At 36.2% G+C, this 17,779-nt stretch overlaps 1 protein-coding gene and 1 non-coding gene across 2 annotated transcripts in view; both read right to left on the reverse strand.

Moving 5' to 3' along the window:
* Window positions 1–2,572: 2,572 nt before the first annotated feature.
* LOC112067615 (small nucleolar RNA SNORA70) lies at window positions 2,573–2,708 on the reverse strand. Its single transcript, XR_002893386.1, has one exon. It is a non-coding gene; the product is annotated as a small nucleolar RNA SNORA70 (small nucleolar RNA).
* A 3,359-nt stretch (window positions 2,709–6,067) lies between these two features.
* Window positions 6,068–17,779, reverse strand: part of VPS4B (vacuolar protein sorting 4 homolog B) — a 30,671-nt gene continuing 18,959 nt past the window's right edge. Inside the window, exons 5-11 of the mRNA XM_007105110.4 lie at window positions 17,258–17,377; window positions 14,606–14,762; window positions 14,063–14,211; window positions 13,476–13,557; window positions 11,961–12,180; window positions 9,154–9,294; window positions 6,068–7,540 (exon numbers count right to left, since the gene is read on the reverse strand). Of these exons, the coding sequence (XP_007105172.1) occupies window positions 7,439–7,540; window positions 9,154–9,294; window positions 11,961–12,180; window positions 13,476–13,557; window positions 14,063–14,211; window positions 14,606–14,762; window positions 17,258–17,377 (971 nt within the window). The 3' untranslated portion in view covers window positions 6,068–7,438. The remainder of the gene's footprint in view (window positions 7,541–9,153; window positions 9,295–11,960; window positions 12,181–13,475; window positions 13,558–14,062; window positions 14,212–14,605; window positions 14,763–17,257; window positions 17,378–17,779) is intronic.

Here is a 17,779-nt window from a genome sequence, read left to right on the forward strand (position 1 = left end):
CACCAGGGAATTCCTGTCTATATCCTTTTTAACACACCTCTTTCAATACTCAACGATCTCAGATGTATCTTAATGAAATATTAGGCAAACAGAAGAACATATAAATATGTAGGCCCTGATACTCTCTAAAACTCACTTTTCTCCACTGTCCATCCTGAGGAGTTAAATGGGTCCCTGGTAGATAACACCACACGGCATCTTCCATGTTCTGAATAGTGGCACGAATTGGTGTGATTTCTCCTAGGTTTGTAAATACTGCTTTACTGTTTTTTCAGGAGGGGGGAGTTCCAGGGGCCCTTCTTTTCCCATTAACCTTCACTCCTTGGGCCAGGGAACGGCTGTGGTTGGCTCTGACCACTGCTGAGGATACTTGTGCAGAGCTCCACTGGGCCTGCTGTGGTGCAGACTCCAGTCAAAACTCCACCCCACTTATCACTTGCCTCCCATAAATGCTCTCTTGAATAGTGGACCACAATGACTTTCTGATTCTCTGGTAAAGAATATTAGCTCAGGGACTTCCCTGGCGGTCCAGTGGTTAAGACTCCGTGCTTACAATGCAGCGGGTGCGGGTTCGATCCCTGGTCGGGGAACTAAGATCCCACATGCCGCATGGCACATCCAAAAAAAAAAAAAGACCACAATAAACAAAGAATATTAGTTCAGAGCCAGTCTCCAAATAATCCTGTATTCCCTTTCTTTATTTCACGGTAGCCTTAAGCAGCGTCAGACCCTTTGGGGAAAGCTGAAGGGAAGCTCCCAGTGCACCTGAGATGTTCCTGTAGGATCCTTCCTCAACAATACAGAGTCTCCACTTCTTTCAAGTGGTGTAGAGTCTATGACCGGATTGTGGTCTGGAAATTGAGTGGGGTGCTCCATCGTGATGGGCAGACCTCTGCTTACCAGCTTTTTGCTTATACCAACACAGCAGCCCTTAGTGATGATCCTAAGGACCCTGCCACCCTTGAATCACTGGTCAAGATATCTGCAGGAAAGACCACCCTGATTATCACGCCAGCCCTGCAGCCTAATGTGGTGACCAAGTCCACCTGGCTTGTGCTGGCTAATTGCCACTCTTTGGCTTCTGCAACCAAAAGATCGTTTCCAGCTCCAATGAAATCAAGGACCCCAAAAACACTCTGGAATGCCTTCTTTTCATCTATCAGTGCCGTGGTTAAGGGGCTGGGTTCTGGGTCTTCTCCAGGAACTTGTGGCTTTGTGAGTGATTCTCATGTGATAAATCCACTCCAGCATTTCCCCTCCCAGATACTGGGTTCTTTCTTTCACATCACCTCAACTGGAGTTCAGAGTCGTCGACTGTCAAGTTCAGTTTCTTCAACCAGTAAAGTAAACAATTAAAATCACTCTTGGCTGCTCAAAACAAAACTCTAAATTCAGAATGTGTTGACTGAACCCATACTGATAGATTCAATCATATCTGAAATCAGACTCTTTTCTTGGCTAATCACCGACATAATCCATTCCCACACATAGTTCTCGAGATACTGCCTGATACTCAGAATCCTCCAAGCTCTCACAAATATACGTATTTCGATAGTATGGATCCTACTCTACTAAATTTCCTTACCTTCACATAAAAAAGCTTGGTGAATCTGTGAATTCCACTGATATAATTTGGCAACCTGCAGGATCAAATACTGAGCTTTGCTTTTGATTACTTTAGTACTGTGAATACAACAAATGTTTCTTTTAGCACAGTCATGGAGGATCCCTGGGTTTCCAATTAGCAGTCCTTGAAGTTCTCACGCCTTCATTTTGTTGTACAGCAGCTGCAAAGTAGTTCCTCAATGTCTTGTCCTCACTGGACACTTCATTCCATGAGACCATAGACAATAATGTAATTAGCCGTTTCACCATCCAGTTAGATGGCTATTGATGCTGCTGCGATCCTGTTTTTCACGTCCTGCCATATTTGTGGTGCTCAAGATTGAAGGACCTGGGTGGCAGCACCTGATAAACCAAGGCTAGTCAAGGGCCCACATGACATGTGCCACCTGATGAAGAAAACTAGGATCTCCCCACTTTGGTTCCTATAGCAGGAAGCCAGGGCCAGTCCCAAAACCAGGTAGGTGATTTAGATGAACATTCCTCCAAAGAACATTTGTTTGATGAATATCTTTTCTGTTCTTCTTTTCGACAGGGAAATAGGATTTACCAGCGGGCAGGAGTAAGGAGGGGACGGCGCCAGGGCGCTCAGGCGCGCAGGGCCCGCCACGTGTCCAGGGCCACGACTAGAGCTGTGTTTGACCCCACAGTCTTCCGGGGTCATGAGCTGCTTTTCGGCCACCATGTTTTCAAATTCATCCGCATTAAACTTAGTATATCCCCGCTTCTTGGAGATGCGGATCTTCTGGCGGCCAGGGAACTTGAACTTGGCCCTGCGGAGGGCCTCCATCACATGCTCCTTGTTCTGCAGCTTGGTGCAGATGCACATTACGACTTGGCCAATGTTACCCCTGGACCCTGTGCCCTGGGGCTTTCCAAAGGCCCCGTGCATACCTGTCTGGAGCCTAGATTGGGGACAGCATGCCAATCATGAATGTCCACTGGAAAGGGCTGTCTTCAAGGTACCTTAGGGTAACCCGTACAGGCAACAGGCTGCACACACTACCGAGGAGGCTGCTGTTTGCAGCTTACCGCACACCGGGCCCCCACGGGGAAAAGAACAGAGTCGGCTGAATTGGCTGCAAAATGCTGTCCTTTTTTCTTCTCTCTTTCTCTTCTTAAAGCCTTTTCTGTTATTTCATAGAGTTCCAGAGGAGACAAATTCCTGCGATCAGCTGTCAAGTTGACTGCAATTCTCACTTAAAAACTTTTACTTTAATTTTTGGAAATTAAAGTATTTAAAGATAAAGACAAAGAAAAAAATAAGTATCCACATTTCCATCACACAGATTTAGCCACTGTTAATTTCTTGATGTGTATTTGTCTTCATTCCTCATTTTCTTCCTTTTAAAAGAAATAAAAATTGCAGGGTAACAGGGAGAGAGGCAAAAACTATACATGCTCATTGTAAAGTATTCAGACTTAGAAAAAATACAAAGACTTATTCACTCAATAAATATTTATTGAGCAACCATCAGGCACCAATACTGTTCCAGACACTGAAGGTACAGGAGACAATAAAACAGACAAGAAAATCCCAGCTTTCATGAAATATACATGTTAGGAGGAAAAATTACAAATAAGAAAAGTAGTAAATTATATAGTATGTTGGATGATGATAAGTGCTACAGAGAAAAATAAAGCAGGGACTGGGGTGTAAGGAGAGTCAGGACGAATTGCCATTTTAAATAGGATGACCAGGGAAGGTCTCAGTGGAATCTGAAAATAAACTTAAAGGACCTGAAAGAGGTGAAGAAAGGAAAAAAATCAAGCCAAATCTCACTACCCACAAATAACATAATGAACGTAAGGTGAAAGTAATTGCAGATATCTTTCTATGTATATATACAGATATCTGGATGAATGGTTATGATGAATGTACAGAAAGATACAGCTGGGAGAAATATACTGTTATAAAAAATGAATTCACACTATAAAAGATTTCTTTTCAATCATCAATAATCTGTTTATTAAGCACCTATTTTTGTTTCCGGAGACATACATATATACATACATATATCTGTATCACCCAGATGTGGGTTTGGGATTGCATTAAATCTAGAATCAATTTGGTTAGAAATGATATATATATTTTAAAAATTATTTATTTATTTATGGCCTGCAGGACCTTAGTTCCCCAACCAGGGACTGAACCCAGGCCCCTGGCAGTGGAAACACGGAGTCTTATCCACTGGACCACCAGGGAAGTCCCAGAAATGATATTTTTCATAAGAGTCTTCCAAGTCATGAATGGGTCCCATCACTCCATTTATTCAGGTCTTCTTTAGTTTATTGTGGTAATGTTTCATAATTTTCTATGCTGAGGGAGGTCTTACACATGTTTCAGATTTATTTGAAGGTATTTGATGCTTTCTGATGTTACTGCAATCAGTACTGTTTTAATTTCAATTTCTAATTGTTGCTAGAATATAGAAATACAGTTATTTTTATTTATTAGCCTGTATCCTGTAATCTTCTTAAATTCAGATTCTTTCTAAGTTTATTAATTTGGATTTTCTACATACACAATCATGTCACCTGAGAATGACAATTTTGTTTCTTCCTTTTTAACACTGGCTAGAATCTCCTGCACAAAACCGAAAAGGAGTGGTGACAGCAGGCACCTTTGTCTTCTTCCTGATCTCTGGGGAGTTAAAGTTTTCAATAATTCACAATTAAGTATGATGTTTGTTAGAATTTTTTTGTTTCTTTAGTGGATGCTCTTTATTAAATTCAGAAGCTCTCTTCAATTCCTAGTTTGAGTTAAAAAAAAAATCACAAACGGGTGCTGGATTTTATTAAATGCTTTTTATGACTCTATGAAGATAACTTTTTCCCTTTATTCCTGTAAATGTGGTAAATATTAATTTTTCAATTCTAAACTACAGTCCTTGCTTTGTGTTGCAGCATGTAAACGGAAACTTGCTGGTTTCTGCGGCGTAAATCACTTCCACCATGGCAGGTTTCAAGCTACCAATGAGGTGACTGAACAGGTGGGCAGCAATGTGTAAAAATGGTTCTTGTGAGCCAGTATGAGCCAGCTCTGGCACACCTCTGATTTCAGTTCCCAGTGACGAAAATGTACCACAACTTCACTAGACCAGCAGGAACAAAGCAACTTCAAATTACCTATTTTATTAAAAGTCTCACAGACAATCTAGGAAGTAGATAAGATATGGATATAACTCCCTTAATTTTTTCAAGCCTTTATTAAGTACCTAATAAACAGTGTCTAACACTATGCTAATGCAAAGGAAAACATAACTGTTTGAAGAGCTTACAATCTAAACAAAATTAAGAGTGTGCTTGACACTTGGAGAAAAATCTTAAGATAGTCACAACAACTCGGTGCTAAAGAAATCCAGAGGTTGGATGGGGTAGTTTAGGAATTCTTCCTGGAAGAGATTATATGGGTCATGAGCTAGGTCTTAATGGAAATCACGGGATTCGGACTAGCAGAGGAAAGAAGAAAGGAGGCAGCAGGAAAGCCCCCGGTACCCGTGAGAGCTCACAAAGCTGGGCAACATTTCCAGCACTGTGCTGAGGAGGTGTGCCTCCATTTCCTACCTGTGCAGCTGCAAGTGGCTAAATGATACTTCACATGAGTAATCAAATACACTCATTCTGTCTTTCTGCATGTTGATGACAGTAAACTCAAAAACCAATTTTCTACTGAAATACTTTTATAATTAAGGTCCCTACAGAGTTTTCAGACTGAGACCAAAAAATGTTCTTAAACATCCAGGGAATAGCTAGCTCATAGAGTTGCTCAAGTAGGGTTTACTTGGTGGCTCAGAAAACATCTACCCAAAATCATAATGGCCAAGGTCCAGACAGAGCCTGAACATTGTTTCCTCTTGAGTATTTATCTGCCCATAAAGAACACATGGAAATGACTTATGCTCTACCATTCTAAAATAAGTCTAAAATTATTAGATTCTAGAAACAGTTTTAAAACCAGAAATGTGGCAAATGGAGCTATGGCTGGAAGTGACATGGATACTGAGGCACGGTTCTCAGAGCACATGTAAGAACTGAGTGATAAAGTATCCACTTATCATCAACACTGGACTTACACACTACTTGGCCAAGTTAAGTAAAATACTTCCTCAAAACAAATTTTGGATTCACAAAAAATCTGGATTTCAGCTATTATACAGTTATAATAATATAGTTATGTTAATTCTCCTAATGATATGATTAATAGCAATACTGTATGATCCTGAGGTGGATAAAGTAAAACGTCTCATAAGACATCGCAAAGAACTCAGTGTTGGTGTGCCGAGGTAATTCCCAACCCTCACACAGAAGTTACTGAAAAATAGAATTTTCATGCATACATCCTTAATTAATAATTTTTAATGATTTCTTTGTATCTAGTCAATTTAGATAATATTTTCTCCTACACAGAAGATCCCAAAATAAAGAGGCACACACAGAATATAGCCAATAGTAGGTTATATCAATTTACTTCACGTAAGAACAGCATATTTCAGGCCTACGACTTCCATTTAATATCAACAAAAACAATCTGTACAGAAAACCCAAAGGCAACCATATAGCACAATATGTAAAATGTGCAAATATACTTTAAAATGCAAGTTATTCTATAGCATTTTCAAGGCAGAACTTTATAGTAAATTAAGGAATCTACCTCATTCTAGCTGACTTAATAATCCTTTGCATGTAGAGCCAATGCAAATGTACAAGGCACAACTTAGTGTTGGTGCTCAAGTATATAACACACACCCTCAGATTATTTATTTGAAGATATTAAAATAATACAATATCATGTTTGTATTTTATTATTTAAGGAGACATCAGCTCATTTCTAAAGCTTCATGAAACACTACACTGATAACATACATGTGGCCAGGACGAGCTGTTCCCTGAACTTAAAAGGTAAAAGACAAGACTCTAGCTAACCTATATTAAAAAAAATTTATATATATGTACACCACCCCCCCATCACACACAAGAAACTTCCCATAATCCAAAGGGAGGCTGTTCCTTTTAGCAAAGGTTCCCATTACAGTATTTCATGGCAGAATTATTTAAAAAGTACACATTTATTAACCACCTGTTTTGGTCAATCTTGCTACAAAAAGACACTGAAATAGACAATTTTCTTCTTCAAGATAGAGACAATGCCTAATTTAGAGAGTCTTTCTCTTGAGATTGCACAGTAAAAGGTATTATTTAGTTAAATATAAAAAAGCTTGCTGCTTTTATAGAAATTATTTAAATCTACATGGAGAAAAAAGCCAACCTATCAAAAAACCAGTAAGAGCCTTGGCTAGAACACAATTCAAAACCTTTCAAACCCAATCAGTGCTCTTTGCTGTTTTACTGCCCATCCCTGAGAGTAAATCATTTTTAATTTTTTTAATAAAGTAAATAAATTTTACATTGATAAGAATGATGCTTAAGTTTTTTTTTAAAATATGAAATAAGCCCCATTTCATTTTAGTTAAAAAAAAAATGAATGCTCTTTGCAAAGACCACTATTTATAACAATTTAAAATATCTGTATCTCAATTTTAATCTTCTTTTTACTTGGTAATTTCTATGTTTTTGCTATTTATGTCACTCATTTGCTTATAACCCATTATTTTATAATTTATGTTAACAGGAGGATTTAATTGGTAATGGAGCAAAAGTACATATAAAACTTAAAAGAAGGCTGAATTGAGATCTCTATTTTCCTGCAGTAAAAGAGTTTTACTGGAAATAATCTGACTGCCATCCAAGAAAGGCAAAAATACCTATGAAAGAGAGAACACACATGGTAAACGTCTTCCTTGTTCTCTTTGGTCTAGCCTTCTTGGCCAAAATCTTCTGTAAACTTCTTTAATTTCAACAGGTCGTGTTCATTGACTGTGGGCTTTGTGCTAGATAGTGACCGTAACATATCCGACTGTCAGGAAAAAGAAGGGGGGTAGTATTAGTAATAGATTTAACGGAATAAAAAACATTTCATTATCAACATTCCTAACTTTTGCCTAAGGTTAAATCTGAAAATCTGTATCGTGCCATAAACTACTGACGATAAACTCTCTTGTTTTCCTGAAGGACATCTCTGACCAAGTTATTCCTTTGCTTATAAACTTTCAGTTGCTTGCCTTGTCCCGATCACAACTTTCAAAGGCTCCTCAGCATCCTAAGGTAGTACAGTCCTCTTAGCCTGATGATCAAGGCCTCCAGAATTAAGTCCCCGATCGCTTTTCTGGCCGTATCTGTTTATTCTTAAACAAGAGAGCAGTTGTCCAAGTGCAACTCAAAAGGAATACAGTCATTCACTTATACTTATGTGAAACAGAATAATACCATTTAATCAAAATCAACTAATCAAAAATTTTAACTGTTAGTTAAAATTACAATCAAAATGGTAAGAAAATATACAAATATCAAGGATTCATTAAAAAATTAACTTCTAGGCCATGTCTCCTGTAAAACAGTATGGAAAACAGTCCAAAGAACCAAAACTTTAAAAAATAAACCAAGGACTGCAACAAAAAAGGATTTCTGAATAATTTCTCAGATAAGCATTGTGGTTGATTAATACATAAATATATCTATGTTTACAGATGTATTTCTCTCTATATATGCATATAAACTTATATACATATATGTACATATTTGTCTATATATCTAGGTCTACATATCATGTGAAAGTTTCCCCTTTGAAAGTTACTGTTAATTTTGACATATAGATTTGAAAATCTATAACTAAAGCAGAAGATTTTAAAAAATGACTGTTCATCAATAAGAAAACATAAACATAATAAATGTACCTTTTCAATCACAGTAAGTTCCCTAAAATTAATATGGCTTACAAAATAATAAAGTCTTATGAATTATTTTATTTCTTCCAATAGAAACTACAGAAATGTAATTTTTATGAATATTTTAATTCCTCTAATATAAACAGAAATGTAATTTTTTATAATAAAAATTTTGTTTTCAGAACTTTTTAAAAGAGTAGTGCATTATTTAAACTTTCTATGAAGCTTTGAGAAGTAAAACAGAAAAATACTATTATGAACACTATGATTCACGCATTAGCGTTTCTGGATATTTTACAAAATCTGAGATTCAGGGAAAAAAATTTTAACCAATCCCACCATTTTGGTGATAATATCCCAGCTATCAGACCTATAATGTCAGAAACGTGTATGTTTTTAAAAATAGCTTATTCACTTAAAATTTCCTCGAAGCCCAAGAAAACATTTTAAAGATAATTATTTTTTAAATTTTACATTCAACTAATCTTTAAAACTTTTTAAGTAGTTAGTATTAACTTTTTTGAACTAATTTTACAAAACTGAAAATTTTATCTGACAAATTACAAAATATAATTTTTTTTTTGGCTGCACGGGGCAGCATGCAGGAGGTTTAGTTCCCCAACCAGGACTCGAACCCGTGCCCCCTTCACTGGAAGCATGGAGTCTTAACCACTGGACTGCCAGGGAATTCCCCATAAAATATAACGTTTTAAAATTTTTCTTAAAAGCAAACAAAATGTCAAACCATGCAAACAACTGGCTCCAAAAGTTTATCCCCAGGGACATCCATCCACGTCATCTCAATGGCACCAGGATCACCTGGAGAACAAGGCGTTAGCAGATCGTCTACTATGTTGTTAGGATCAGCTTGTGAAGGTCCGCGAACCTGGAATAAACAGTACAACCACAGAACAAATTAAATAAACATTAAGATTTAGACCATCATCAGGAAATCTGAAAATGTACTATTATTTTATGTTTTGTTAAAAGGCTTACTTCTGAAAATAAACAGAAGGGTATACAACAAAAAGTGCAATTAGCTCTGGGTGATGGGATAGATTTTGCTTGATTTTAATTTTTTTCTTGGATGATTTTCTATATTTGAAATTTCCTACAATAAATTACTTAGATGATCATAGGGAGAAAATAAGTTAAAATAAAGTAAAGAAACAATTACCTGTAGCTAAAATTTTCTTTTTCTTTTTTCCTAATGATTATTAAGTGGTCATAATCCTAGAGACCAAAAATAGACTTACTTAACACACTCCTATATTTAAAATAGATAACCAACAAGGACCTACTGTATAACACAGGGAACTCTGCTCAATACTCTGTAATAACCTAAATGGGAAAAGAATTCGAAAAAGAATAGATACACGTATAACAATCACTTTGCTGTACGAAACTACCACAGCAATGTTAATCAACTATACTCCAATAAAAAAAAAAAAAAAAGACCTACTTAAAAATTCTTTTAAGTTACTCTGTTTTCCATGGCTGAGAAATTTCTGTGATCTTTGGAAGGTTTATTATTGTGAAATTACTGAATCTTTCCCCACAAAAACTCCTTCTTCAAATATAAGTACAAAATTAAATGCTAAATGTAATTTCAGTGCTATCTTACAATTCGTAACTGATTTAAAAGAAAAAGTTTTAATAACATCCAGAAAAAGAACCTTTGTGACACAGAGTCACATATAATATTTAGAAGGCAACACACTTGTATCAAACCAGGGACTGCTTTCATACTTAATACTTGTTTTACAATGATCAATCTTAAATACTGTCTCAGGATTGGGGCAGGGGTAGAGAAATAAATATTTTCACCTTACTATGTGTATTTAATTGTCTGTCTTTGCTCACAACAATTTCAGTGGTAGGGATTTTTTGCGTTTTTTAACTATTGTACTCTGACTTACCTCTGGGCCCAGATTAGTACTTAAACATTTAATAATTAAAATACACAGGCAAACTTGTTCTTGCTAATTGAAAAATGGAGTAGAAGATGGAGCCACAGAAAGATCTACGATAGCTGGTGATACAAAAGGCCTGATGTTAAAAGAGATTTGCCTGGGAATTCCCCAGCGGTCCAGTGGTTAGGACTCGCCACTCTCACTGTCGGGTTCAATCCCTGGTCTGGGAACTAAGATCCTGCAAGCTGTGCAGCACAGCCAAAAAACAAAAAGAGAAAGAAAGAAAGAAATATAAACGAAATTTGGCTGCTTCACCTTTATCCTCCTAACAAGGGCCTGGCTTTAGGGTCACAGAAGCCATCCCTAGTAGTTATACAGAGAACTGAATGGAAAGTTCTGAGTATGGAAGGACTGAGTTCCTTCTAAATGGCCAAGAGAATTTAAGAAAAAACACAATGGCTGTGGCATAAACTTGATTCTGAGCTAACCATATCTCTCTCAGTAATGAAATGGCTGAAGAAGAGATGAGTAATATTTACTGGGCTATTCAGGTACCATGACAGCTGTTTTATGAATATTCCTTCATTTCATTTTCATAAGAGCATTTCAAAGTAGTATTATCATCCTTACTTAAGAGATGATAAAAAATGAGACTTAAAAAGGTAATGCAATTTGGTCAAGGAGATAAAACAAGTAAATTGTAGAGTCAGGCTTCAAATTCAGGTTTTAATTCAAGCTCCTCGTTTTTTAAATAAAATTATTTTACTGTGGTATATAACAGACATATATGTGTATCAGAGTCATGACATATTAGTTTGTCATATACTGATGGATTAGGTTTGCTAACAGTGTTTCAGGATTTTCATATCTACGTTCATGAGCATACTGGAGACTGCTGTCCTCAGCAAGAGAGCTGGCCCAAATTACCTAGTCTACTGTTACTTAAATTGACTATCCCAAGACCATAGTCTTTTCACAAAATTCTCTCTCAAACCATATACACTCAAGTCATTCATGCAGACCAAACAGTGCACGGGAGGAGCAGGAGAGAAGAATGGTTGAGGCTTCTGAAGTACACCTTACCTAGAGAAAAATCACACCTCCAATCCTCTCTAGCTGTACCTTGGCAAACTGTGTTAAAAACATCCAAGTCCCAGTTTAATCATGTTAGTCTAGGACTAACCATCAACAGATGGCTATATGTACCTTTTGTAGAGCTTCTGTGAGGACCAAATAAAATAGGAAGATGATGGAGCAAACACAGTGCTGGGCACGTGAATATTTCAACAGTATTAGCTATTATTATTTTTACTTTATTAATGAGGTGTAAACGTACCAGATTCTGCTCGAGGATATTCTAGTTACATCAGAGATAATCACAGATTTAAGTTCCTATATTTACATCAAAATACTAAATACTTCAAAAATCACTGCATACAAAGTTTTAAAACACTTTGGGAGAACTTATTTTCAATGGAAAATATGGAAACATAAAAATATGGAAACACAATCTTTTACGTAAATCTACTTATTTATTATACAAAACTGAAATCTTCCTAAAATTCTTCAAAGAAAAGTCAATCATGGTCTCAAAACTTGATTTTAAAAACATATGAAAAGATGGATAAAAGTTCCTCACCTTTTTAAAATGAGTAGCTGACTGTACTTTCCTAACTGGCTGCATAAGTGCATCACGTACAATGATACTTATGTCTGCCCCTGAATAGCCTTCAGTTTTCTTCCCAAGTTCCCGGACATCTGCTTCTGTTAGACTGTTCTGAGTGGTCCCCAAGTGCAGTTTAAACATTGCTGCTCGGGCATGGGCCTCAGGCAAAGGAATATAAATTCGTTTCTCAAATCTTAAAATGAAAAAAAAAATTACATCAAGAATATTACTATATAATAATATTTAATTTCTGTTAAAAATTAGTTTTTCAAGAAGAAACAAGATATTTAGATATTCTCATTTATACAAAGTTAAGCTGAATAAATTAAATGGGCCCATATCCATCAGAGTTAAACAGATACATATTTAGGTTAATAAAGGGAAAATATCCAGAACACATTAACAAAAAACAAATAAAACCAAAATAGCCAGTGAACCAGTCTGGAGTGTTTAGTTTTTCTCACATGATTTTTGAATTATTTTGGCCAGAGTGTTTACATGTCTGGAATTCATGACACGACATGTCCTACAGGATTACAATTTCCTGTAGAATGACACTCTGAACTCCTGATCAAGGGATTAATATGATTAAAAGTGGGAAATGAGAGATGACAAAAGAATTACCTAAATTCTGAAGAGTAAAATTACTCAAAATCTTATAATTTCGCTTGCCTTCTTAGAATTTCAGCATTTGGAGATAAGGAGGAAGCAATGAGGGACAATTTAAACGGGTCTGTGAAGAGATTTTCTTCTCCAAGTAATTATTCTCTGTGGCAATAAGAGGAATTTTAAGTTTCCACCATCTCTAGAGATGTGTTTAGAATTAGGCCATTTTTCAAAAATAACCAGCACATTTCCTTTCCTGATACTGGATGGTAATCTAACATTCTGGCAAACCATCAAGTGAATGGGGTAAAAGCAGCAAAAACTGAAGTGTTCATTTTTACCATGTACAATTAAATCAATGGGATAGGGAACTGTGAAGCAGTGAAAAGTAAGGAGTCTGTATACCTTTCCTGTAGCTCAAGTTTCATATTCAGTTAAAAAAATTATAGACAGAATTTTTTAACTGAAACTATATCTTTCGTAGCATACTTTAACTTGCAGAATTGTCATTTTGCTAAAATTTTATATTTAGCAAAATGGAAAAACCTTCAATGGAAGGTTTTTCCATTGAAATATCAAACTATATATGTAAATTTCTGAAGCATCAGTGCACCTACTAAGCTTAATTAGAACTAAAGCAAGCATTAGGTAACATACTTTCCGACGTGAAAGAGTCCAGCAGGTGTAAATCTTGGATCTTGAACACAGCAGGCAAACAAACAAATGCCTGCCTCTCTTCCCCAAGGCAGGGGTCAATAGGGTTCGAGCACATTAAAAAACATTCTGAAGTTATCAGAATGCCTCCTCAGCTAGACAGAATGGGAATTAATATTCACTTATTATACTGTAATTAGAAATAAGATATTTACTGTATCATCATACCTTCGCCTAATGGCAGAATCCAGAACCCAGGGTATATTTGTAGCTCCCAGAACCAAAATTCCATCGTTGTCCACACCAACCCCTGCATCAAAATAGGTAATGTTTTAAATAATTTGTCATTTCAAGTGTTCTTTGAACATCATCTGTATGTTCTCTTATGAACGTGGTACTTTAACGTTAAAATGCCTCATCTTGAGACTTTCTCTCTGAAAAAAACTGTATTTAACCACATTTCTTATTACTAGAATATGATGCAAATATTCCCTAGAATCTCCTAAACTGTGGGAAAATACTATTAATATTCTTCTCAAAATATTTCTTGAAAGATTTAATTTGAAGTTTACATATTCCTTTTATCGATATTGTTTCTGGCATGTTATAAGTGAATATATTAATCTCTTCACTATTTACACCAACGAGATGATTACAACTGGGTAAAAATTATGTATGCATGTGGACCAGAATGGGACGTGGCATAAGACCTGGCCTATAAGAACGGAGAAATTCTGCTTGAAATTTTTTCCATTACTATCATAATAATGGTTATACAATAAAGAGAAACTATTTTAAAAAATCAGTAACACTACCTTGCATTTGAACTAGGAACTCTGTCTTAATTCTACGTGCAGCTTCACTTTCATTTTCACTTCTTGAACCACACAGAGAATCAATTTCATCAATGAAGATAATGGAAGGTTTATTCTCTCTGGCAAGTTGGAATAAGTACTTAACTTGCCTAAAAATAAATAAAGGTTTCAATTTCTAAACAAAATAGTAAATGACACATGACAATGAAAAAACTAAAACAAAACTATACATCAATATTATAGGAACTCTACAGATTAAAAACTCTCATCACGTTTTGATCTCTAAAATAAGATTACTACATTTGGATAATTCATTTTATGATTCACTAAACCATACACATATCATATATGCTATCTTCTCCCTACGAAATAAATTCCAAACTAGGCACTAATCTAACAGAAATGAATACCACCTGTATTTATAATAGCACTTTTTTTGAATGTCTATTAATGATATAAGAAACCTATTACTTTATAGACTGAAATGGTGACTACCAGGCAAAGAAAAACTTAAAAAAAAAAAAAAATCAATTTACTACTTACTTTTCACTTTCACCTAGCCACTTAGAAACAAGGTCAGAGGAAGATATTGAGAAAAATGTTGAGTTGTTTGCTTCTGTTGCTACAGCTTTGGCTAAATAGGATTTTCCTGTTCCAGGTGGCCCAAATAACAGGATTCCCCTCCAAGGTGTTCTCTTGCCTAAAATTTGCAGTAGAAAAATAACATGAGACTTTCAAGACTGTTGACTTCAGTTACCACAGACATCATCCACAGTGAAGAATACCGTGAAGAGGTTTCCACTCTAAAGCTAGCCGTAGAATAAAACAAAATTTAAATAAATCAATCTAAGGTAAGTATGTCCTAAGTGTACTTTACTTTTTCTAGAGACCACTTTGTCAAAACTGTGTTTATACAGCTATAACCCTTCTAAGGGGAAGTTCATTTGCTTGCTCACTCATTCAACCACTACGTATTGAAACCACGACATGTAGGCAGAGAACTATGAATACAAGGGTCTCTGCTTCCAAGGCCTTCCGGTCTATTAGAGAGAAAAGAATTCAGTTAAAAGGTACTTCCTGATCATCTACTATGTGCACTGCTCAACATCAGAATATTGTAGGAGAAACTATACTCACAGGGGAAGGGCAGCTGGAAATATATATTTTAAAATATGTATGACCTTTGGGGGAGTGAAACTAACACAGGTTGGATGACTCGTGAAGTTCTACTCAATTCCTGATTCCACAAGGAAGCACAGGTTATTTCAGGTGGCAGGTTCCCAGCCCAGTGCTTGGGTAATGATAAGGGGACTCTACCTTAAATACTAGTTTTGCCAAAATATAATAGCAAGTGAACAATTCTTTGTATCTCAATTCTGCTAATGAGAAATTATAATGCTGCCTTAAATAAACCAGGCTGGGTTACAACTGGCAATAAAATATCAAATACACATTAAAAAAAACTACTAGGTGTAAACTGTGGGTGGACACACGGTGTCTGTAAAAGAATGATACACAGATGACTGATGGCAAAACTAAATATCATGTTTATTGTTATGAAAGCCTCAACTTTTACTTGAATTCTATTTGCCTATTTTAAATGTCTGCAATTATAAATCAGTGTGCCCTTAAGTGTGGTACATATACCATTGGTGGCAATGAGATGCTTTTAGGTGGTATACAAATACTTTTCAATTAAGTAATTTTTAAAATGCGTTCTATAAAAACACTACTTTTTCCATTTATAGAGATACAAAGAAGTCTTCTAAAATAAAGTTACTAAGTAAAAACAAGTGAGCAAAACAATCTACGGCATTAGAAGTCAAATATGGGCAAAACAATCTATGCTATTAGAAGTCAAAAGAGTGATTACCTCTGGGGAGGAAAGAGGCAGAGAGGGATCTCTAGGTTACCAGCAGTACTTTTTTATCTGGGTGATGATTATACAGGTGTACTCTGATAATTTATGAAGCTGAACACTTATGGGTTCCTGCATGTCTTTGTATATTATGTTACAGTTTAATAAAAAGTCTGCTCTAAAAGTGAGTGATTTAAAGAAACATATTTTAAAAATAATGGTACACGTATATGGAAAAATTCATGAAGATGATACATATAGGACTCATGTTTCGGAAACACTGGTATAAGTAACACAACATAAAATGAGTTCAACTGTATTTTTGTACCTTTATAGGATTATGATGTCAACTTTTACACTGTTAGTTTCATATTCCTGAAGTGAGGTTGTGAGTCGTACCTCGAAGCTAGGTGGACAATGGGTGGCCCACGGGTTCTTGCTCTTCATCACTGCTCTATACGACATCACTGTCTGGACCTGTTCAGTTTGAGGCCAATATCACAGATTTGCTCTCTACATAAACCAGCTTGTTTTTAAAAGGAAAAACCTCTGTTTCACTGTTAGACTGTGGGTATAGCCATATCACAAACACAGGCTATCAGTCACAAAAAGGACAATGTGAAGGAACGGTTCAGCACAGACAAACCACCTACTGCTGGAGCTGTAACTTCAACTGTACCCAGATGGTGGGTTAGCAATATTCTCCTTGCAGCGATAAAGAGCTACTAGAGGATACGCGCTTCATGTGAAACTGTTAAATAATTTTAACTCCTCTGTTTAAGAAATGGAAATACTCTTATAAGACTAGTACATGTCCACTGCAAAAAAATTCAGATGAAAGTCAAAGGAGAAAGTATTAAATCACCCATAATCTCATCTCCTAGACATACATTAACATTTTTATGTCAATCTTTCTACACCTATTTCTCAGCACACACATTTATTTAACAACGTGGAATCATACTATACACACTGTGTAACTTGCTTTTTGACCTTCACAATATAGGTGGACATTCTTCTATGTCAATTATAATGTAGATCTAAATTTCTTAATGTAGATGGTATCCTATATTCTAATGAGTGCACAGTATTCTACTGTATGTCCATGATTTACCCTATGCCCTACTGCTTGACATTTAGGTTTTTCTGCAATAAATATATTACAAATATGTATATGCATATGAAATAAGTATCTGTGTAAAGGTATACCACTGCCTTACAACAGATTACGGTAACAACTCGTGCTATAACGACAAGAATTCACAATACTTTACTTCAGTCATCAACACATTTAAAAAAAAAAATCATCAAAAATAATTACTTAAAAGTCATCTCACCCGTAAAGAGATGAGGAAATTTAATAGGCAATATCACAGCCTCTTTCAGTGCTTCTTTGGCTCCTTCGAGACCGGCAACATCGCTCCATTTCACATTTGGTCGCTCTATAACAATGGCGCCTACAAAAAATTAGGTCATCTTTAAAGAGGACTATTCCATCAAATTTAGAAGACAACATGATATAATGATGAAATACAGAAAGGCATTGTAAATTTGTCTGGAAAAGTTCTATGTATTAAAAACATTTCTGGGGCTTCCCTGGTGGCGCAGTGCTTTGAGAGTCCGCCTGCCGATGCAGGGGACACGGGTTCGTGCCCCGGTACGGGAAGATCCCACATGCCGCAGAGCGGCTGGGCCCGTGAGCCGTGGCCGCTGAGCCTGCGCGTCCGGAGCCTGTGCTCCGCAAGGGGAGAGGCCACAACAGTGAGAGGTCCGCATACCGAAACAAACAAACAAACAAACATACATTTCTTTTTTTTTTTTTTTTTTTTTTCCGGTACGCGGGCCTCTCACTGTTGTGG

Source organism: Physeter macrocephalus, chromosome 19 (assembly GCF_002837175.3).
Source record: "Physeter macrocephalus isolate SW-GA chromosome 19, ASM283717v5, whole genome shotgun sequence".
In the NCBI taxonomy this organism is placed as follows: domain Eukaryota; kingdom Metazoa; phylum Chordata; class Mammalia; order Artiodactyla; family Physeteridae; genus Physeter; species Physeter macrocephalus.